General features: G+C 40.6%; 1 protein-coding gene across 3 annotated transcripts in view; it reads right to left on the reverse strand.

Annotated features, from left to right (window-relative positions):
- LOC140498050 (solute carrier family 5 member 4-like) overlaps positions 1-24142 on the reverse strand; it is a 46178-nt gene that overhangs the window by 9325 nt on the left and 12711 nt on the right. For all 3 annotated transcript variants that reach the window (XM_072599380.1, XM_072599379.1, XM_072599378.1), the window contains exons 6-11: positions 17635-17740; positions 15588-15668; positions 12507-12727; positions 9902-10037; positions 6331-6438; positions 4554-4704 (exon numbers count right to left, since the gene is read on the reverse strand). In XM_072599380.1, the coding sequence (XP_072455481.1) occupies positions 4554-4704; positions 6331-6438; positions 9902-10037; positions 12507-12727; positions 15588-15668; positions 17635-17740 (803 nt within the window). The remainder of the gene's footprint in view (positions 1-4553; positions 4705-6330; positions 6439-9901; positions 10038-12506; positions 12728-15587; positions 15669-17634; positions 17741-24142) is intronic.

Below are 24142 nucleotides of genomic sequence, written 5' to 3' on the forward strand. Positions count from 1 at the left end.
TTGCCTTCCAAAGGGAAGGGGTAAGGAGGGAGGGAGGAAGAGAAGTTGTAACTCAAAGTTTTAGGAACAACTGTCGAGTACTGTTCTTGCTACTAGGAAATAAGAAATACAGGTAAAGGGGTATAGAAAGTTATCTGGCCCTACAGGACAAAAGAGAAGATGGGGACAAGGGAAGGGAGGGATGACAAAAGAGAGGGCAGATTAGTGATAGGGGCAATTAGAATGCTCGGTGTTTTGGGATGGGGGGAGGGGACAAAAGGGGAGAAAATTTGGAACCCAAAATTTTGTGAAAATGAATGTTAAAAGATAAATAATAAATAAATAAATGATAAAAAAAAAGAAATCTATCTTACCTTACACGAAAATAGAAAGGAAGAGGATGGGGAAGGGTGACAGAAGAGATGGCAGATTGGAAGAAAGGGCGATCAGAATACACGCTTTCCTTTACATTGGGTTGGGGGAATATGAGGAGAAAATTTGAAATTCAAATTTGTGTAGAAGTGAATGTTGAAAACTGAAAATAAATAATTTTATATGAAAAAATATTCTGGATCTCCTTTTTTTAATTGGTTGACTTTCTTTTCATCATCGTCTTGTTTTTCTTGGATTGTTCTCTTTTTTAGTTTTTCCTCCATCTCTCTCATTTGATTTTTAAAGTCTTTTTAAAGTTCTTGTATGAATTCTTTTTAGGCAGGTGACCATTTGATGTTACTCTTTGGGGTAGAAGAGGGTGTTCTTGCTTCAATATCCTCCTCTGAAGATGAACCCCTGGTTATCTCCATTCCCATAATAACTTTCTGTGGTTGTATTCCTTCTCCTTTACCTGTGTATATTTTGTAGTAATAGCTTAATTTTTGTAATCACCTCTAGTCGTGGGGTATGGGGAATGGTTCCCCTTGCCCCAGATCTCAGTTCTTCCCTCCTGCCTGGAACAAAGCCAAACCTCCAACCTCCTATAAGTGCCCTCTGATAGAAAGGAGGACATATAGGAGAAAGCGGTAATCAGAATACACGTTGTCCTTGAGTAGGGGACAAGATAGAGGAGGAGAAAATTTCAAATTCAAAATTTTGTTAAAGTGAATATTGAAAACTGAAAATAAATAATTCTTTTAAAGTACAAAGAAATCCCCTGGGCCAGAAGGGCCAGTGTATTTGCTGTGGTTTCTTGGAATACATTCCTCAAGCTTTTCCTTTTTTGTTGTTGCTGCATGGTTAGGTCATTGATCTCCATCTTCTTCTCTTTTGACAGCCAGGTACTGCAATTCATAAAGTGCTGGGCCTAGGTTCAGCAACACCTAGGTTTAAATCTAGCCTCAGACACTTACTGCCATGTGACCTAGATGAGACTTAACACTGTTTGCCTCAGTTTCCTCAGCTGTAAAATATGGAGATGGAAATTACAAACCACTCTGGTGTTTTTGCCATGTAAACTCCAAATGAGGCCAAGAGGAGTCAGACATGACTGAAAATAACTGAACAGCAACAACTGGTATTACTAGATCAGAAGGTGTGCATAATTTTATATTCTTTGGGCTGTAGCTCTAAACTTTTCTCCAGAATGGTTGAACACCACAAACAATGCACCTATTTTTCCATATCCTCTCCAGAATTTATAATTTTCCTTTTCTGTCATGATAATCAATTTGATAGGTGTGAGATGCACTTCTGAAAAATGTCTGTTGCTCCCATTTGACCATTTATCAATTGGGAAATGTGTCTTATTTTTATAAATTCGGCTCATATATAAATCATAAATTTGTGCACCTTATGTATCTAAGAAATGAGGTCTTTATCAGGGAAACTTACTATAAATCCCTCCCAATAAAAACTTTCCTGCTTTCCTTCTAATTTTGGCTGCTTTGGTTTTATTTGTGCAAACCCTTTTTAATGTCACGTAATCAAAATTATACATTTTACTTCCTGTGATGTCCTCTCTCTCATCTGCTCATAATCTCTTTCCCTTAGTCCCACTTCCCAAATTTACTTATGATATGATCCCTTATTTCTAAATCATATATCCATTTTGAGCTTATCTTGGTGTTCAGTATGAGTTGTTGGTTTCTGCCAAAATACTTTTCAGTTTTCCCAATAATTTTCATCAAATAGTGAGTTCTTATCCCCAAAGCCTTGATCAAACACTAAATACCTATGATCATTTATTACTATGTACTGTACATCTAATCTATTCCACTGATGATTAGTGTTTTTTAATATAATTTGAAATCTAGTACTGCTAGGTTACCTTCTTTCACATTTTTAATTGATTCCCTTGATATTCATTACTTTTTATTCTTCCAGGTGAATTTTATTTATTATAAATATATTTAATTATAATTTTTTCTAGTTCTACAAAATGACTCTTTGGTAGTTTGATTGATACAGCACTGAATAAGTAAATTGATTTGGGTAGAATTGTAATTTTTATTATATGGACTCAACCCATCCATGAGCAATTAATATTTCTCCAGTTGTTTGGATCTGTTTTTATTTGTGTAAAAACTGTTTTGTAATTGTGTTCATGTAGACCCTGAGTTTTTCTTAGGTAAACTCTCAAGAATTTTTTATTGTCTGTACTTATTTTATATGGAATTTCTCTTTCTGTCTCTTACTGCTGTGCTTTGTTGGTAATATGTAGAAATGCTGGTGATTTATGTGGCTTTGTTTTACTTTCTGCAACTTTGCTAAAGTTGATAATGATTTCAACTAACTTTAGTTGATTTTCTAGGGTTTTCTAAGTATATCATTATATTATATACAATGAATGATAGTTTTGTTTCCTCAACGCCTATTTTTATTCCTTCAATTTATTTTTCTTGTCTTATTGCTATATCTAGAATTTTTAATATAATATTAAATAATGGTGATAATGAACATCTTTACTTCACTCCTGATCTTACTGGGAAGGCTTTTAGTTTGTCCTCAAGGGAAGGGATTTTTGAAAAAATACTTTACTAACTCCAATGGGAGAATTTAAAAAACATTTTTATAAATCAAAACATATAAAATTCAGAAAAAATAGGCTAGGAATCAGGAGACATGAGTTCAAATCCAAGTATTACTATCTATTAACTGTGTAATTTTGGCATAAGTTTCTCCATCTATAAGATGAGGAGTCTGGATTTTAAAATCTCAAATTCCCTTATCACAGCTCTGAAATGCTATGGTCTATGATCCAAATCTTCCCTGTATCTGTTAATGCTCCACCGTCCATGGAGTCATCAAAATTTGCAGTCTCGAAGTCATCCTTAATTATTCCCTTCCCACTGATTCCTATATGTAATCAGTTAACAAGTCTTGCTGCTTCTGTTTCTACACTTTCATTAACATTAATTTCCCTGTTAATACAATCACCATTCTAGTTTGATCCCCATTCCCTCTCATCTAGACTATAACAACAGCTCCCTACCTCAGTCTTTCCTCATTCCAAACTATCTAGCAAACAGTAGTCAAACTGACATTCCTAAAGCACAATCCAAACATTACACTCTCTTCTACTAAAAAAATAGTCTTCAATAGTTCCCTATTGTTTCTAGGATCCAATATAAGTTTTTCACCCTGGCATTTTTAAAGCCTTCTACAATCTATCTTCCACCTATCTTTCATTTTTATATCATACAATTTCCCTTAGCACACCTTCTGTTCTAGTCAAACTGGCTGGCTAGCTGCTCTGCATACATTACATTTTATCTCCAGTCATCATGCCTTTGTATTAGTGGTATCACATGTCAGGAATATACTCACTTTTCACTTCCATTTTTTAGAATCTCTAGCTTCCTTCAAAGCCCAACTTAGATTCAGCTTCCTCCATGAAAGGTTACTTAATTTCCACCCTCACACCAGCATCAGAATACTCTTCCCCTTAAATTACTTTTTTATACTTTTTAATTTACTTATCTGGATACATACCATATCCTTCTAGCAGAATGGAATATCCTTGAGGGCAAGAATTGGGCTTTTTTCCATTTTTGTTTTCTATCTGCTAGAACCTAGAAAAGTAACTTACACCTATTAGATGTTTCCTATGTATGCACTGAATTTTGAGTTTATAGGACTAAGAAATCTTATTCTAATCCTTCTGTAATTTAGCTGTCCATCACAAATATGGCTTCCTTGGTCTTGCTATTCTACTTCTACCCAAATGGTCTTTCATCCTGTTTACTTCTGTTATCACTTATAAGATGAGTAGGTTTTTGGGAAGAGAATTCCAACACATTCTGGCCAAAATGTTCATAGGGCTGTGTCAGCTAGGTGAAGCAATGCACAGGAGCTAAACTTCGATTCAGGAAAACCTCAATTCCAATTCTTCTTCAGACACTGACTAGCCATGTAACTTTTGGTAAAATACATGTCCTCTCAAAGCCTCAATTTCCTCATCTGTCAAGTGAGAATATTACTAGCATCACCTTTACAGGATCAATGTGAGATAATGAGATCAAATGAGATAATACAGGTAGGTCCATTTACAAACCTCAAAGTGCTGCTATCATAAATTATTTATTATGTATTATAATAATATATTATAAAATGTTAGCTATTATTATTGGTTCTGTTACCTTCCTGCTATCAGGAGCTCTCTCTCCGATGCTTGCTTTCGGATTTTGGTGTAGATGTCAATGGTGAACAGTGTGCTGGCACTATTGAAGACAGAGGTGAGGGAGCTCATGAGGGAGGCTAACATGGCTGACAACATCAGTCCCCGAAGTCCTTGAACAACAGCCAAAAAAAAAGGAAATTATATTTTTCTGTGCTTAGGAGTTAGTGTCCATAGCTTTATGCTGTCCTACAGTTCCTAAACCTTTGAGAATAATCTAAACACAGAAAGTCAGATCTGATAGTGTCTTAGAACAGAGAGTGGCAGAGGTAAGATAGACTTTAGAAAGAGACTGGCAGACATAGAACGTCATTACTGGAAGTGACCATACCACATAGAAGGGCAGAGCTGGCAAAACAAGGGCTGATCCATACTCAGTTTGCATTTTCTATTTTGAGTACTTGTATGGGAACCAGGTACCCTCTTATCCACATTTGAGCCATATGTGACATGAGCCATGCTTGAAATTTATTTTGAAGATTCCCTGAAATAATTTCAGTTGGGGTCAATGACCCCATAATGACTCATCAGAGATTGAATTTGAGCCAAGGTCCTCTTACTCCTGAGACAGGGCACTTTCTAGAGCACAGCAGAGATCTGGGTTTGAATTTACCCTTCTTCCTTACTAGCTACATGACACTAGGAAAGTTCTTTCACATCTCTGAACCTTGGCTCCCTCCTCTGTAAAATGGAGTTAATCATGATGGCTACCTGGTTCACAAGAATAGTTGAGAAGAAAGTGCTTTATAGACTTCAAAATCCTGGAGAAATGGAAGATATGATCATCATTAAGTAATTGCCACTCTCTTGGTTTCATTCTTTATCTGTTCAATTAGAGCTTGAACTGAGTGATCTCTAAGATTCCTTCTTAACTTCAGAAATCTATACAATCTAATCTCCATTATCTTTCTTATTAACCAGACAATCATGGTCATCCCTTGGGGGTGCCCCTTGACAATAACTCGGGGGGAATGGTCTGGTTGGCTTCTTCTTCCCTGGTTTTTATGATTAGATGATTTTACAGGATGCTGATTTTTCTCTAATTTTTTCAGATAAGTAAAGTATATTAGGCATTCTAGATTAGCTTGGTCATAGATTGAGACCTAGAAGAACCTTGGAAGCCATCTAGTTCCACTCTTTCATTTTGTAGAGAAGGACACTAAGGCAGAGAGAGGTTAAGTGACTTGCCCAAGGTCTTACAACTAGTCACCATCATGGGTTTTGAATGCAATTCTTGGCTTCAAGCCTCCTTGAAAGTAAGATTGAGCAATTTGCCCTCAGAAAGACAAGCTGAAATGGGTCCAGAAGAGGCCAAGAACAATACTGAAGAGGAGTTATACATATGATAACTATGTTCATATCATAGAAGGTCTATTCCAAGAGAGTGGGATTAGTCTTGTTTAACTTGTCCCCAGAGGGCAGAACCAGGAGCCATGAGTGGAAGTTACAAGAAGGCAGGATTAGGCTCAGTGTTAGGAAAGACATCCTAACAATTAGAATTAACTCAAAGTGGAATGGGTCGCCATTGGATATCTTCAAGCAGACACTGGGTGACCCCTTGCTAGGTATAATGTAGAGGGTAGCCTCAATCAAGGGTAGATTGGAATAGAGGAAACCTGAGGTCCTTCCTAACCCTGGAATTCAGTGAGAAAAGTCTCTAATACTTGCCATAGACCACTCAAATCACTGTCCATGACATCCTGTAGTGTGTGACATGAAGACCCCAAAAGAACACTAACCTTTGGGCATGAGTTCTACCACCAGCTTTGGGTAGGCCATGTTGGTGCAGCCTACACGGCTGCCACAATATTTCTCACATTCTGAAGGCACAACACAGGCGACTTCATCTGTGGAAGAGCCAGAGAGAATTCCTATCAGCCACAGTCTAAGCAGTGAGGAGAACCAAGCCCAATGAGGTGGTAGCTGGAAAGTGCACTTTTGAGTAACCGCCATGGCAGGGGCTAATGGGTTTCACCTGGAGCCAGGACATTCTGCTTGGTAGCTCCCAAAGTAGAAGGGACCCTCTTGAGACATGTGCCCAATTTGAGAGCTGGGGCTAACAGTTAGTAGGCATAAAAATCTATCACTCTGCTTCCCACTTTTTCACTGAACTCTCCCAAGATGTCTTGACTCTTAAAAACATATTTAAAAAACACATTTTATTGCTGTCTTTGTTATACCCCTTGAACATGACTTATTTTTGTCTTTATATTCCCAGAACCATCACAGTACCTGGCACATAGTAGGCACTACATAAGTGCTCTTCATTTGATTGCTTAAGTCACAATCATTTCTAGAGGCTAAAAAAACCACCTTCTGTCCCTTCCCCAAGATTGTTCCAAGATTGAACAAAACAATAAATTCAGTAACATCCAATAAAACGATGTCATCTGATTTGTGTATAATATTCTTTATCCAGATCAGGTTTTTTTCATCTTTTGGAAAGGGGCATAGACCCCTTAGGCAATCAAATAGAGTCTTTAGATCCCCATCTCAACATATTGGTTTTTTAAGTACATAAAATAAAACAAAACGCACAGTATCCACGGACAGCTAGGTGGCACAGTAGGTAGAGTACTAGCCCTGGAGTCAGAGAGCCTGAATTCAAAGCCGGCCTCAGACATTTACTAGCTATATGACCCTAAGCAAGTCTCTTAACCTCATTACCAACAAAAACAAAAAATACATTGGATTCACAAGGAAACCAATCACACTGAAACAAAGTGACCAAAAGAGGTGTTTTTTAAGTTCACGGATATCCAGATGAAGAAGCCCTGATTTAGAGAATATGCATCTATATTCAATCAGTCAGTCAAGATTTACTAAGTGCCTACTAGGTGTCAGGCACTGTGTTAAGAATTGGGAGTACAAAAAGAGGCAAAAGACACTATCCTAAAGCAGTTTATAATCTAATGGGAATAACTAAGGGAAGGCATTAGAATTGAGAAGGGGAAAGCCTCCTCTAGAAGGTGGAATGTTAGTTGGGAGCAGAGCACAGTCCAGCATAGGCTGCCCTGGCACAGACAAGCACCTGAGCAGGCCTTGGGAGACTGAATCTATCACACAGTTTCCAGACTTCACAACCCCAAAACGCAGAGGACAAATTGGAAGGTCAACAGAAAAAGCCTGTGGGACCAATGTGGGAGAGTGGAGTGGTCCCAGGGCAGGGAAGAGAAAGAAAAAAATAGAATGGGGCAAATTATCTCTCACATAAAAGAGACAAGAAAAAGCTTTTTCAATGGAGGGGAAGAGGGGGGAGGTGAGAGGGGAAAAGTGAACTTTACTCTCATCACATTTGGCTTAAGGAGGGAATAATATGAACACTCAATTTGCTATGAAAATCTATCTTACACTACAGGAAAGTAAGGGAGAAGGGGATAAGCAGGAAGGGATGATAGAAGGGAGAGCAAATGGGAGGAGAGGGTAATTAGAAGTAAACATTTTTGAGGAGGGACAGGGTCAAAAGAGAGAATAGAATAAATGGGGGGCAGGATAGGATGGAGGGAAATTTAGTTAGTCTTTCACAACACGACTTTTATGGAAGTCTTTTGAATAGCTACACATATATAATATATATCGAACTGCTTGCCTTCTCAGTGGAATGGGTGGGGATGGAGGGAGGGTGACAAGTTGGAACTGGAAGTTTTAAAAACGAATGTTAAAAATTATTTACATACAACTGGGAAATAAGATATACAGGTAATGGAAGAGAGAACTCTATCTTGCCCTACAGGAAAATAGAGGAGATGGGGATAAGGAAAGGGAGGGTTGTGATAGAAGAGAGGGCAGATTGGGGGAAGGAGTAATCAGAATGCACACTGTCTTTGGGTAGGCAGAGGGGAGACATGGGGAGAAAATTTGGAACTCAAAATCTTGTTGAAATGAATGTTGACAACTAAAATTAAATATTTTTTTAAAAAAACTAGTCATATACAAATGCTCTAAATCATTATTGATTAGAGAAATGCAAATTAAAACAATCTTGAGATATGATTTTATACCTGTCAGATTGGCAAAAATAATAGGAGACAGTGACAAATATTGGAGGAGATATGGAAAATCTGGGAACTAATTCACTGTGAACCATCTTAGAGAGTAATTTGGAATTATGTCCAAAGAGTTATACAGCTGACTATAACATTCAATCTAGTAATACCACTATTAGATGTGTTTCCCAAGATGATTAGGGAAAAAGGAAAAGAACCTATATGTTCTAAAAAATATTTATAGCAGTTCTCTTTGGAGTGACAAAGGACTTAAAATTGCTGGAATGCCCATTAATTGGGGAAAAGCTAAATAAGTTGTGGTATATGGTTGTGATGAAATACTACTGTGCTATTAAAAAATGATGAGCTTGATGATTTTAGAAAAATATGGAAAGACTTCCATGAAATAATGAAGAGTGGAATCAGCAGAACCAAGAGAATTTGTATACATTAACATGTACATGTTAACAGCAATATTGTTTTAAGAATAGCTTTTAGCAATTAAGTAATTTTGATTAATACAAATACCAAAATTAATTACAAAGGACCTATGAAGGAAGATTCTGTCTGTATCCAGAGAAAGAACTGATAAATACATGTATGTATAGTATGAATTTGCATATATACAGGTGTGTATATATGTGTATGTATATATGTATATATGTGTGTGTTTATATGTGTGTGTGTGTGTAATGGTAGTCGTTTCTATGCGTGAGGTGAAGGGAAAGAAAGTTACAGAACTTTACTATATATTTCAAAGGAAAATCAAGTTGTACATAATAGATTTGCAATTTCATTTGCAAAAATATATATATATAAACAAACTCACAGCAACAAGAAAGAAAGAAAAGAAAATTAACTCAAATACCCATTCCAGAAGAGTTCCAGGTAAGCAAGATTCCACCACAACCTGAAAGTACCATACATATCTAGATCCATAACCAGGTCTAGAACCAGAAGGGGCCTTAGAGGCCACTTGGTTCAACCCCTTCATTTCATGGATTAGGTTCAGACCCTGTGATGAGACAGACTTGCCAGATAGTAAGGGGCTGTCACATGCCTAATAAATTATAAGCTTAGACTCAAACTCAGGGATCATTGACCCCCAAGTTCAGTGCAATTCCCTGTGCTATATTGTTTCCAAATTGCAAACTCCCCTGAATATAACCTGCACCCCAAAATGAGATCTTGAAGGGGAAAAGACTGGTGGAGAAACACGATCATGACATTCATTGCTGACCACAAGATGGAGATGTGTGGCCAACACTTGGACCATAGCAGCGTTTCTTAGAGCTTCAGAGTGAGTAGATGTCAGAGAGGATACCTGGGAACAGAATGCGGCTGATCATACCAGGCATCACCATAAGGAAGAGGGGCAGCAGCTTCAGGTAGCCACACAAGATGCAGCCGGCCTTTACATGGGACAGGTTCTTCCCTGATAGGCACCGCTGTACAATCACCTGCCAGGGAAGCAGAAACAGAAAGTGTGGATGGTGCCACAGGACTCCCTTACTCAAGTTAAAAGGTGCCCCTGCCTACAGGTGGCCTGATTCTCATTTCAAGCAATAGGTGGAAGTTTCAGGTAGGCAGCCTTCAGCTCAGTGTAAGAAAAGATATTCTAGTGTTAGAGCTGTCCAGCACTTCAACATTGGAATGTACAACCTAGGAGGTGTAAGTGGTGAGTTCCTCATCACAGAAGATATTTAATCAGGAGATGGACAATCACCTATTGATAATCTTGTAGACAGGCATTTGGACTATGTGGCCCCTCAGACAGTGCGATCAGAGCTTTTTTTGTTTGGTTTGTTTTGGTGTTGTTTCAACTGGCCAAAACAGTATTGAATCAAATGGGAGAAATGTATCACAGGAGAGAAAGTATGGTTTTGTTGATTGTGCCCTGCCAAGCCTAAACCTCACATCACTCCCACCTTCCACTACCTCCTACATTTGAGCTGCTGGAGAAGGTGGAGAAAATCATGAAAATATTCTGACCCAGTCCACTACAAATTTTTGTTACACAATCTGAACTGGGCCCTCACTGTTGCTTGGCAATACTCCTGTATCACCCTTATCAACTCCCGTTCCTACTCTCCAAAGTGGCTCTTCCAGATATTTTCATCCCACTTCAAATCTCCTATGGCTTCCCCTACCCCCAGCATCTCAACTGGGAACTTTATGAACTTTATATTTTACAGAAAAAATGAACTCCCTCTTCTCTCTTCTTCCCCATCTCTTATCATTCATAGACTTTCTACCACTTTGTCCTCTTTCACTTCTGTCTCACAGCATGAAATTTACAACTCCTTACCAAAGTAAACCCCTCTACCTTCTCAAGTCACTCCATTCCATATTGCCTCCTGCAACACATTGTCTCCTCTCTCTGTCATCCCCATTCTCTTATCTTTAATCTCTTCCCTCTACTAGCTCATTCCTTACTGCCTAAAAAAATGTCCATTTCTCTCCCATCTTGAAAATACTCTCACTTGATCTTTCCATCTCTACTGCTGTAGAGGACAACACCATCCTCCCAGTCCCCCAGGCTCCCACCCTAGGAGTCATTCTAGACTCCTCACTCTCTCTCACTTCCCATATTCAAGTTGGTACCAAGGCATATGAATTTAACCTCTGCAGCATCTCTCCAATGTGTCCCCTTCTCTCCACTGACACTGACATTTCTTGGTACAGGTTCCCATCACCTCATGCCTGGACTATTGCAATAGCTGCTAGGAGGGGGAGGTGTCTGCTGCCTCAAGTCTCTCCCAACTCCAGTCTGTCCTCTATTCAGTCACCAAAATAATTTCCCTAAAGTTGACTACTGATCAAGACACACACACACACACACACACACACACACACACACACACACACTCTAAACCTCAGTGGCTCCCTCTAGCCTCCGGAAGCAAATACAAAATGCTGTTTGGCACTCAAAACCCTTCATAACTTTGTCCCCTCCTCCCTTTCCAGTCTTCTTACATCTCATTCCACAAGACGTACTCTTTTATCCACTTACACTGTCCTGGCTGTTCCACAAACAAGACCCTCCTTCTCTTAGCTCCAGGCATTCTCTCTGTCTGTCTCCCATGGAATGCTCCATCTCCTCTTTTCTGATTATTTACATCCCTGTATTTCTTTAAGTACCAACTAAAATCCCACTTCCTACAGGAAGCCTTCATCATCCCCTCTTAATTCTAGTGCCCTCATGCTGTTAATTATTTCCTTTTTATCCTGTATGTAGCTTTCTTTGAATACAGTTATTTGTATGTTGTCTTCCCCCACAGTAGATCATGAGCTCCTTGGGGATGGGGAATTTTTGTCCTTTTTATATCCCAAGTGCTTAGTATAGTGCCTGGCACACAGTAGGTGCATAATTAATGCTTATTGACTAACTGGTTCTGCTATCACAGAGCCTGAGTTCAGTCCCATCTCTGACATTTACACCATGTGTGACCTAGAGCAAATCATTTAAATGTCTCTGGGTCTCACTTTCCTCATCTGTAAAAAGAAGATATTGGACTCTACAGCCAGTGCGAACCTGGGAATTTTGTGGCTGTTGAGGAGACACAATCAAGGGCAGAATGGATCAACCGATGGGGGAGGGAAGGACAATTATTTCACTTTTCAAGAACTTTTGTGCAGAAAAAAATCCTGAATTCAAGGTAAGAAAGAGAAATTAGGAAATAATTCTTGCTTAAAATAGAATTTAGAGAAGGTTTTAGATAAATTAATGTATAATTAATGCACTCCGGCATCTGGGGATGCTTGGGGACATATTCCTAATCTCTTGAGGTTAATGTCCAGAAAGACAACCAAGAAATCATCACAAACGAACCCATTTGCTTCTAATCAGAGAGAGGATCCTATTCTTTCTATGGTATAGAGAAAAGTGAAGTGGCCCTTAGGTCTCACCTCTCTTATGGACCCCTCACCTGGTCCGTGCACCAGTACCAAAGAGAAACGAGGTTCATTCCAATGATGATTCCTGGCCATGGCAGTTCACCAGTGATGGGATCCTGGAAGAGGTGGAAGGAGTCTGCTTTGGGCATGTAGCATTCTGGGTTCACAGTTACATTTTTGTCCATGATAACAGATGGGATGGCTTTCATGTACTTCTCAGTGAAAGCCTCATACCCTCCCACTTCAGCAAAAGCTAAAAAAAATCAGAAAAACAACTCTGAGAATCCAATGGGAGTCAAGAGGCCAAATCAGGTGAATCTGTCCTCAGGTCATGATAATTATGTCCATCTACATGAATGTTGTCCACATGCATAGTGTCCCAAACCTATTGTCCTTCCCACTCTTCTCCCAGAAACCTTTTCTGATCCCCCTTTTCATTCTCTTTCCATCTCAAATTATCTCATGTCACCCTCACTTATGAATTCATCATTTTCTTTCAGGAGAATGTAAGCTCCTTGAAGGCTGTGATGATTTCCTTTCTGTTTTTCTGTTCCTAGTGCCTAGTATGGTGTCCATCATGGGATCCCAATAGTCCTTCCTCTTGATCTTCCTCTAATGCCTTTTTGTCAAGTGAAGGTCACCTCAGACTCTCAAAGAGGGTAATAGTCAAGTGCAAAGTCAGGAAGGTTCTGCTCTGCTGGGAAGTTCGAGTGCTGGTTCAGTGGTGGACAGCGTGGGTTTGTCATCTGAGGAATAGGACTGGGCGCAGAGTGGCTTATCCCTAGTTGTTTTGCCAGGTGATCCATTTTGTCTGTTTGGTTAGTTTTTTGCTTTTTTGTTTTGTTTTGTTATTTACTCTAGCAATACCTATAAATTGTCTCCTGGTGCATGAAGGAGTTGTGTGTGGGGAGAGAGAGGAAAGTGAACTTCACCAATGAAACTGTATCTCATTGAAGCACTGACTAGTTCCCAGCATTGCATTCTTATTTGCTTTTTAGTTAATTAACACCTTTCATTACATTGTCTCAATGTTTAGAACAATGCCAGGCACATAGCAGGTGCTTAATAAATTATCATTGATGGACTGAGTGAGATAGGTACAAGAAGAAAATTTCATCATAAGTCATTGACCTGCTAGGGGTTTGTTAACACAAAACTACTTCCTTAGGACCACCAAGCCCAACAGGACACAGAGTACTATGAAATCCCACAACAGGGTCCCCACTCAACTATAAAGCACAGATAATTGGACAACACTTTCCTAAACTATTTTCTAAATTCACTGACCCTGGGCAGGGCACATGTAACTCACAATTAGACTTTCATGGGGGTGCCCTCATTGCCAATGAAGATAGTAACCACTCCACACTGTAATAGAAATCTAATTCCTCAAGGGCTGGTCTGCTTCATTTTTGTCTTTCCCAGTGTGAAGCAAATAGTAAGCACGCATCCTTTCACTGGACTCACATGGGAAGCTTTCGCAGCTCAATGGCACTAGACAAAATTTGTGTTTCTTTGGCAGAGCCTTTAGCAACACAGGGTCACATCCACATAATAAAAACCCTTCGGAGGAGGAAACTCACATGCCAGGGAAATAAAAGTTGGGTTCTCCAGTGCTGCAGAAGCAGAGTCTTATTTCTGCATTACATAGCCAACAAAATGCAAAACTAGACATTTTCTCTGATTCTCACAAACAATAATTCTTCAAAACAGGAATTACATGAAAAAAATAAAGCAGCCTCATCTGTTTCCACTGTGTAGGATACCAAGAACCCATATGAATCAAAAAAAAATTGATGAACTAACAACACAAAAGCCCACTCACAAACTTGCAACAGAACTCAATTCCACACTCTGCCACCCTCCATCGTGATGCCAAGGAGATCCAACCTGAAGAAATTTGATCAGGCTGTGATAGAAGCAAAGGGAATCAGGGAAGCATCAAGGATGGATGCCCCTATCGAGCTTCACCAAAGAATGGGGTAGGACATATCTGTGTACACTGTTTGGGTGTATGGGTATGTGTGGCGTTCCACTGAACCTGAGGGAAAGGGCAAAGCATACAGCAGGGCCAAAATCTGTCTTCCCAGAAGTTATTTGTGGCAAAGATTAGTGAACTATGAATTAACCAGTGTGGGAAGAAACTGAGACAGCTTTGAGGGCCAGCCTTCAGAGAAACTACCAACAAAAGGGAAGGGAGTCAAAAAGTGAGCAATAGAGGCGAAAGGGGAAAATGAAATAACTTAAGATCTTAGGAAGAAAAAAACTCAAGTTTTCAAAACTCTGAGTAGAAGCAGATTGACCAACAAGAAATATTAATAACAGAAGAGAAATGATCTCCAAATCACTGAAAGTTCAGGCATTTATGCCTGAACATTAACATAAGGCAAAAATAATCAGTCAGAAAATTAGTCAGAGGACCCTGGGGATTCCGAAGAAAGCATAGAAGCACAGCAGGATGTTCCTGAATAGTTTAAAAGAGAAATTGTGCAAAAAAAGAGATATCCTTAAGGTGCTATGGTCTTTCTACATTGCACCCCAAAAGAACTCAAGGCTCCCTGGTGAAATGTATCTGGTAACTTCAATGAAGCAAGGAGAGAAGGGGATGGATATGATAACCAGCAACACATGGAACCTATATGTTGGTTCTTCTAACTAGTCCGTGCCCTGACGTTGATGGGTAGACTACACATGGACTACAACCTAATTACAGTTATGGAGCTAAAAGAAATCTCAGAGGTCATCTAGTCCAATTCACTCATTTTATAGAAAAGGATATTGAGGCAAAGAAAGTGCAAGTGACTTGGCAACAGAATTAAATGCCCAAAACTGGGATTTGAATTCAGGTCATCTTGAATCCAGGGCCAGTGCCCTTTCTATTAGACCACAATGTTCTCATAATAAAGTGAACTCTTCTGCTCCTTCATAGAGTCCTTCACTGCTAAAATCACAGATTTTCAGAGAACAGGAATGTCCATCTCTCCTGAAGAGATGGACAGATGGACAGAGCCAGGAACAGGTTCCCTGGCTCCTGGATCTCAACCAACACTCCCACTGCCCAGGTTCACCTTGATCCCCCAGGAAGGTCTCTGGCCTGGCCTGGCTGTACTTACCATAGCCAGTGAGGATGAAAGAGCCGACCAGCATAATGACTGTCTGCAGGGTGTCAGTGTAAATCACAGAGGCCAAGCCACCTGCCGAGGATGAAGAGAGAAGTAAGGACGTTTGGATTTCAGGGGAAGGAACATACTGCATTAACAATAGAAACCATTGCTACTTTAATGTTGTATTTCCCTTCTCACATCTTCCTTGCATTCCTGGCTTGCTGTCATGGCTTGGGCTCACACACTTTGGAGAGTCCTTTGGTTCTATTTCTTCCCAGTTCTCCTCTCTGATCTATCCAGTCCCTGACCCAACACTCTGCCATAATGGCCAGGAATCATGTGTGATCTGGTATGGTAGATGTAGCAGTGACCATGGAGTCTCCAGAGACCTGGGTTCAAACACTGCCTTTGTGGCTCAGGAAAAGTCACTTAAATTCTGTGATTCTCAGTTTCCTCATCTATAAAAATGAAGATAATAATAACAGTTTCGTACAGTGCAGAGAAGGGTACATTAGGAGTCTGAGGACCTGAGTTCAAATCTGTGCTCTGTCAAATCAATCAAGCAATTCATCACTAGGCATTTACTAAGCATCTACTGTGTGCCAGACACTTGTGTCCAAGACTACTGTGTGGCCTTGGACAGGTACGTTCACCTCTCCAGGCCTTACTCCCTTGTAAAATGAAGAAGTTGAGACTCAGGGCCTTATTGGCCCTATCTGGCTCCAAATCTATGGTCTCCCCTGAAGTGCCCAACTTACCCAGGGTTGTTGTGACGCTCAGTAAGACAGTGTGAAGTCCTATGTTCCTGTCAGTTTTGTTTATCTATGAGATTTAGAGCCACAGAAGACCATCTCATCCAACTCCTTTATTTTATAGACCTAAAACCACCCAAGTAGAGGAGCTGGGATTTGGAACCAAGCCCCCTAAATCCAGCCATGTACTCTTTACATTGTACTGCATTGCCTGGATCAATTGTATTGGTATGACCAATTGGGTTGACCCTGGCATTTAGTGTATGCACATGTATGTGTGTGTATGTGTGTGTGCACACGCATGTGAGTTATGTTTTTGACTGCCTTGGACTGTACACCACTGACTCTTCCTAACATGTGTGTATGTGTTCACATGCATGTGTACATGTGCATATGTGTGTGATGCTTCTGGATCCCCTTGAGTAGACATTCACTTGCTACCTTAGAATGTACACATCCAACTCTTTCCAGCATTCCTCTAAATTCTTGACCCCTTCTCTTTAGCCTTCCTCTTCAACCCACAGATGTCCAGATCCCAGCAATTAGATACTGGGGCTGGATTCTTTTGGTTTGGATTGAGTTGTGTCCAGGTAACAGATGGGAAATGAATGTGTGCTTTCTCTTTGCAGTATAGACCAATAGGACTGCGACTTGATGATCTCACAAACTCCTAGCAGCTCTACAACTTTTGTTTTACTGGTTAAGAAACTCAGGTTTGGAGAAGAATCGTGACTTGCCCAACATCTCATGAAAGCAGAATCATCATTAAAACACAGGCCTTCTGTTACCTTCCTTTTTATCACACTCTTTCCTTCTTATCTTAGTAACAGAAACATAAAATCTCAGAGCTGCAATGTACCTTGCCCCTACAGAATACCTACGATAATATCCCTGACACATGATGATGCAGTCTCTACTTGAAGGTCTCCAGTGACGGAGACCTCACTACTTCTGGAGGCAGCCTGTTCTACCTTGGAGCAGCTCCCACAGTTACAGTTCTCTCATCCATTCAGCCCAAATTTGCCTCTTCACAATGTCCACTCATTGCTTTTGGTTATGCCTTGTGGGGCAAAGTAAAACAAACAGATTTAATCCCTCTGCTCCCTGACATCCTTTCAAATGCCTGAAATTAGGGATTATGGACCCCTAAGCCTGCTCTTCTTCAGGCTAAACACCTCAACTTTATTCATTCAGGTATCATATGGTAGGCACTGTCTTGTTTTTCCAATCCAATCCTAAAGAGCTGGGGGGCTCAAGGGCAGTGAGTCAGATAGAGAACGCCCAGCAGAAGCTGAAGGACTCACCTGCCACAGTGAAGATCCCCGTGATTACCAATAGGATGAAGACAGCCAGATAGAGATCCAACCCAAGGGCCACATTGATGAATATGGCTCCCGAGAACATGTCTGCCTGAGAATGAAAGAAGATGTTAGGATCAAGGGGAAGGGAGGCTCATGGATGCTGAGATGCCAATGATGACTGGAGCTAGAAAATGGTTCATGTTAGAGACCTGGACTCTGAGTCTGAATCTGGGTCCTGTCCTGACTATACCACTGTAATTACTGTACAGCCTTGAGGAAGTCTTCTTTCTTCTCTAGGCCTGTCTTATCTCATCTGTACAAAGAGAAGGTTAGACCAAGATGGCGGAGAAGTTGTGTGACTTTCTACTGGAAAGTGTACCTGATTTGGAATCAGTTGACTTGACCTTGAACCCTGGCTCTCTGACTTACTGTGTGGGTGGTTTGGCCATTAGCTTCTCCTCTCTGGGTCTCAGTTTTGTTCTCTGTAAAATGGGAGGTCAGGCTAAGATGACTAGGTAGTTGTTGAGTTTAGAAGACTCCACTGAATTGGGAATTCTAAGGCTTGAGTCTGAATCTGGGCTCTATGATTTACTGCCTCTGGGGTCTTCCTGTCGCTGGGCTTTAGCTTTCTTATGTGTAACATAAGGAATTCTGACTCAGATGATGGGGAAGTAGTGGGAAAAGCCCTGAGTTTGGAGAAAGAAGGTCTCAGTTTGAATTTGAGCTCTGTCACTACTGTAACAAGTCTCTTCCCCTTCTATTCATCTGTGAAATGAAGGAACTGGATATAATGATACCAGCAGCTCTCACTTTCAGTGAATGCTTCAACACTTGCAGAATGTATGATTTTGTCTGGGGATGGTCTCTCCACTATTCCAGAATGCAGCCCATCTGTGCCTCAGTAGACAATCTTTGACAGGTTACTTTGTCAAAAAAAAAATTTCAATTCTTGTGCCATATACTTAGACTTGTAGGTCACGTCCTGATGTGATGGGGTGTCAGCAGGAAGATTGATAGAGTCATTGAATGGACTGGAAGGGACCTAGAGGTCCCTTAGTTCGAAGCCCTTGTTTCCCCAAGGAGGAAAGTGAATACCTAAGAAGTTGAGTTATTTTCTCAAAGTCATACTACTTCTTAAAGAGGTCTGTTCACTGAATAGGCATTACCTCCCTTTAAGTGAGTACCTGAAAAGGCCTTAGCCTAAAAGGCCAAGGTCTCCCATTGCATCCTGGGCCACCATCATCCTGATGAATACATCTGGTCACTGGATCCAGATGACTCAGGAGGAGAAAGTGAGGCTGGTGACCTTACACAACCCTCCCTCACTCAAAACAAAGTCAAGTGCAAGTCATGTCATCATTTCTTTGATGTCATGATCCTCTTCAAAAACGAAGGACATACGCAACAGTCATTACTGCTCCCTCCACCCTGCCCCTATCCCTGCCCTTTGAAAAGCCTGTTAACAGCTAAAGCATTTGTAATGGTTCTCTCTGTCCTGGGAGATAACATTCTTTCTTTCTTTTCCCAATTCTGCATGTCTACACAGAAAGCAAAACAAAGCTCAGGGATCATCAGGTGTCAGCTCCATATTTTACAGAAGTCTGACTCTGAGTCTGAGAAACATGCAGTGATGTGGCCCAAGAAACACAGCCAGTGAGAGACAGGGTCAGTGTTGCAGGAAATAAGTCTTCGGATCCCAAGCTCAAGGGTTCTGGTAAAATGTCTTTACCATTCAATGTGCACTCCCAAACAAACCTCCCTTTATTCTGCTTACACTGTGTGACCTTGGATGAATTCCCAGTCTGGACCTTCCCCCTTATCTGTAAAAGGACAAGAGGCTTAGGTCCATACCAGCACTAGGATGAAGTTATGAAAAGGTTAAAGTCACATTGGAATTTGTGACTTAATTAGTGAACCTAATGAGAATCTCTTGTCACCAAGGGCAGAAAAAAATGAACAAAAGGTCAAGTCTTTGAGATTAATACCTATTAATACCTCTCACTACTAACTGAGGCAAGGGCAAACTTCCATTTGTGTGGCTGCCACTCCAACATTATCAGTGGGGAGTTGCCATTTATGGCCTCCCACAATCTGGCCTCACCTGCCCATCCACTGTTAATCACTCCCTACTCCCCATTAATGAACTCTCAGACCTAGGAAGACCAACTCCTCTTGGCCCCCATCTCACTCCCACCTCCACACTTCTGCTCATATGGCTTAACTCCAAACTGAAAGGGTCTTGCCATTGTACCAAGAAGACAAAATGAGGTGGCAACACATGCCTCTTGCTCTCCCCTCTCTCCCTACTCAAATCCTATCACCTATGTTGGAGAACCTATTTCAAGTCTCACCTCTGTCCAGAATTCCAGAGAGCAAGAATTCATGGGACCTTGGCAACCACTAAGTTCAAACCATAAACCAGGGATTCTTAACGTGGGGTCCATGAATGATAGATAGATAGATAGATAGATAGATAGATAGATAGATAGATAGATAGATAGATAGAAAAACAGACAGGTAGATAGATAGATAGATAGATAGATAGATAGATAGATAGATAGATACATACATACATACATACATACATACATACATACATACATACATACATACATACATAAACATAGGCATAGATAGAGGTGGATAGATAATAGAGATAGACAGACAGACGGGCAGACAGACAGATTAGATAGATAGATAGACAGACAGACAGAGAGACGGATGGATGGATGAATAGGTAGGTAGACACAGAAATGGAGAGATAGAAGAGAGAGATAACTCAGTTTCAACATGATCAGTTTCCTTTGTAACCATTACGCATCTTATCTGTTGCATAAGCTGAGTCTGAGAAGGGATCCCAAGCCTTCACCAAACTGACCATCAAGGGGGACACAGCACCAAGAAGGTTAAGAATCCCACCATGCTTGAATACAAACCCCCATTTCAGTGGACTCTCCAAGTGCTCCTCTAGGCTCTGCCTGAAGACACCCCATTCCCCTTTGGGACAGCTCTAACTCTTAAGCAGTTATTCCCTCTATCACCCCAGTATCTGCCTTTCTAGAGCTTCCTCCATTTCTTCCTGCTCCTACCCACTGGGCAAAGTTGAACAATGTTAATGCTTCATCTGTCTGTCAAATAAGCATACTCATTATCTTCTCCAATACAATTTAAGTTGTCAAGGGCAAGAATAACTCAGTTTTTTTGTCTCTGTGGCCCTAATGCCTAGCACACACCCTGGATACAGCTGACTGGGTCAGAAGTGAGAGGAGCTGTCATTTCCCTAAGGTGTTCTGATTCTGGTACTTGCTGCCTTCACTTTTTAAAGGTTTTTTTAAACATTTAAAAAAATTATTAGTTTTGAACTTAAATACAAAAAGAGAAAAAAGAAGATTTTTACGTACACAGCACAACACAGAGAATTCGATATAAAAGCATGGAAAAAATAACACCTATATGACATGCTACACGTTGTTTTCAAAGCTACCCTGATTTCTATGCTCTCTTCTAAGTTTTCTTTTGTTTTTGCTGTGCACTTATTTTTTTCTTCCTGCCTCCCCACCACACGCTAGAGAAAGCTACAATTAAACACAAATATCTCTGTGTGCACATACACACATATGTAGAACTATACTACATATCCTTCTGTTAATCAGTTCTTTCTCTGGAGGTGGATAGCGTCTTCCTTCATGGGTCCTTTCTTGTTGGTTTAAGTATTTATGATACTCAAGAGGAATTAGTCATTCAAAGCTGTTCTTTGAGCAATATTTCTTTTACTATATACAACATTTTCTTGGTTTCATTTCACTCTTCATTACTTCACGGAAGTCTTTCAATATCTTTTCTAAAATCAAGCAGCTCAGTATAGCACAGTAGTATTACATCACATTCATATACCACAACTTGTTGAGTCTTTTCTTGCTGCTTTCTTACCCTGTGATGTTTCATTGTTCTTTTCTAAAGCTAGAAGATTGAAATAGATGGCCCTTAAGCTCTGACACAGAGGAGGTCATTTGACCTCTCTACACCTCAGTTTCCTCATCTGTAAATTGAAGGGATTGGACCAGATGGCATTTCAGTTCTGAAGTTATGAGTCTAAAAATGCCCAGACACGTGGTCTGGAGGGTTGTCTGGTCAGTCAAGAAAAGGAGACTTCAGTGCCAACTGAAGTTACTCAGAAGGAGGGATCTGATTTCTTCCACTTGGCTAGAAGGAAATGCTAAAGATTGGAAGGAAAGCCAAATTTTGGCTCAATGTAAGGAAAAGCTCCCTAATACCCAAAAGCTTCCCAAAGTGGAATGGGTTGCCTTGCTTCTCATGTTCCCTATCATCATTCACCTTGCGTGTCTCCTCTCACATAAGGCTTGCTTTGATTTTCCCCTCAGAGATATTCCTAGCTCTATGATCCTCTGACTGTCCTCATCCTGCTTATCCTCTGGACACTCTGTAGCTTATTGAAGTCCTTCATAAATTATGGTGCCCAGAACTGAACACAATACCCCAGGTCTAACCAAGGGAAAGGACAGAGAGCCTGCTACCTCCCTAGCCATGCAAACACAGGCTTCCACAGTTGGAAGGGACCTCGGAGGCTGCCTACTCTAACTTGCACTTACTACAGTACCTAGCACAGAGTAGGTACTTAATAAAATCATGTTGACTGAAGACCAATACTGACCAAGGATCTCCTCTACAACAGCTCCAGCAAGTAGTTATCCAGGCTCTGCTCCAAGACCTCCAGGGACTAAGGGCCCATTTTCTATCCAATCCAATGAATATTTTTTAAGCTCCATCCAAAGAGTGAAAAGAAAGAGCTCCCATCTTCAGTATACTTGGGGAGGCAGGCTATGCACACAAGTATAATTTGAGGTGGTGGCAAACAAGAGATCCAGGCAAAGTGCTCCAGGAATATTTGAGGGAAAAATCAAAGAAAATTTTGTGGAGGAGGTGATAACTGGGCTAAGCATCCATAAGGAATCTGAGAGGCAAGGATCCCATTTCATTTTCGAACAACTATATTAGGAAGTTTTTCCTGACATAGCCAAAATCTGCTTTTCTTTGCAGCTTCTGACATTTATTTCCAGTCTAGGAGAGAAGATTAAAACTCTTCTGCTGGAGAGTTCATCCTCTGAGAAGCCTTCAACTAATATTTTGGTCTCCCCTTACTATCTAGGCCATGTGTTTGGGCATTTACAGACTCATAGACTGAGTGAGCTGAAAGGGACCTTAGTCCCATCTTCCTCGCCAGACTGAGAGCTACCTCATTGTTCGTGGAAACTCATAATACCACCAACTTTGCCCCTGGTTGTGTCAGTGCAGGGCTTACAAACACAGGACAGGATGCCTGAACTGAAAGGGACATTAGATATAACCTAGGGTCACATAACTAATAAGCATCTGAAGCTGGATTTGAACTCAGGTCTTTGAGACAAGGGGCACCTAAGCTTTACAGTGGTTAGAGTGCTGGTCCTGGAGTCAGCAAGTCTCCTTTTTCTGAGTTCAAATCTGGCCTGAGATACTTACTAACTGTATGACCCTGAGAAAGTACCTTACCCTGTTTGACACGGTTTCCTCATCTGTAAAATGAGCCAGAAAAGGCAATAGAAAACCACTCCCGTATCTTTGCCAAGAAAACCTGAAATGTGATCACCAAGAATCAGACCTCACTGAACAATAACTTCCAGACAGATTCAGTGCTTTATTTACTGTGCCATCTAGCTGCTGTTATGAAAATAATTTTGACCTCATGTGCCTCCTGAAAGGGTCTTGGGGACCCCCAGGGTTCTCAGACTACACTTTGATGGTTACTAATCTTTTCTAACCACCTCATCTAACAGAGGGAAACTGAGGCACAAGAAAAAGAAAGGACTGGTCCAAACTCATCCAGCTTGGTAATTAGGGCTCATTAAATGTTGTTTGCAAAAGGTTTGGGAAGCATCACACCTCCAGGCTGTGACTCACTCATGGGCACCCTGACATAGCTATGAAGCAAATGTCTGGACCAGTCATTTTTCTTGTGAAGAGTGAAACAAGTACGTGACCTGGAAACGTGACATTAGATAGACTAGATAAAGAAGGTAATTTTCCAAGAATCATAATATTTTAGACCAGGAAAGTCACCTGGGAGATCATTCTCAGAAACTGAAAAAGTGAGTTCAGTAAATCCAACAAATTTCTCTTGTAATCCTTGTAGAGCAGTGTATGATGGTGGAAACAACCCAGGAAATGGTGCCGGGGCACATGAATTCAAATTCTAACTCAGCTACTTGCTGTTTATGTGACCTTGGGCAAGCCTCTTAACCTCTCTAGGCCTCAGTTTCCCCATCTATAAAATGAGTGGACTGCACTGTATCATTTCTAAGATACATTCTAATTTCTATGGTTCCATGATTCTTCCCAAGTCAATGGAATTCACTGAAAGATACCAAGGGTAGCCCAGCCTACCAATCCATCAGCAGTAATCAGCAACTCTTCTTCCTTAAATATTCCAGTTCCTATCCCCTCAAATCCCAAAGGG

Source organism: Notamacropus eugenii, chromosome 4 (assembly GCF_028372415.1).
Source record: "Notamacropus eugenii isolate mMacEug1 chromosome 4, mMacEug1.pri_v2, whole genome shotgun sequence".
Lineage (NCBI taxonomy): Eukaryota > Metazoa > Chordata > Mammalia > Diprotodontia > Macropodidae > Notamacropus > Notamacropus eugenii.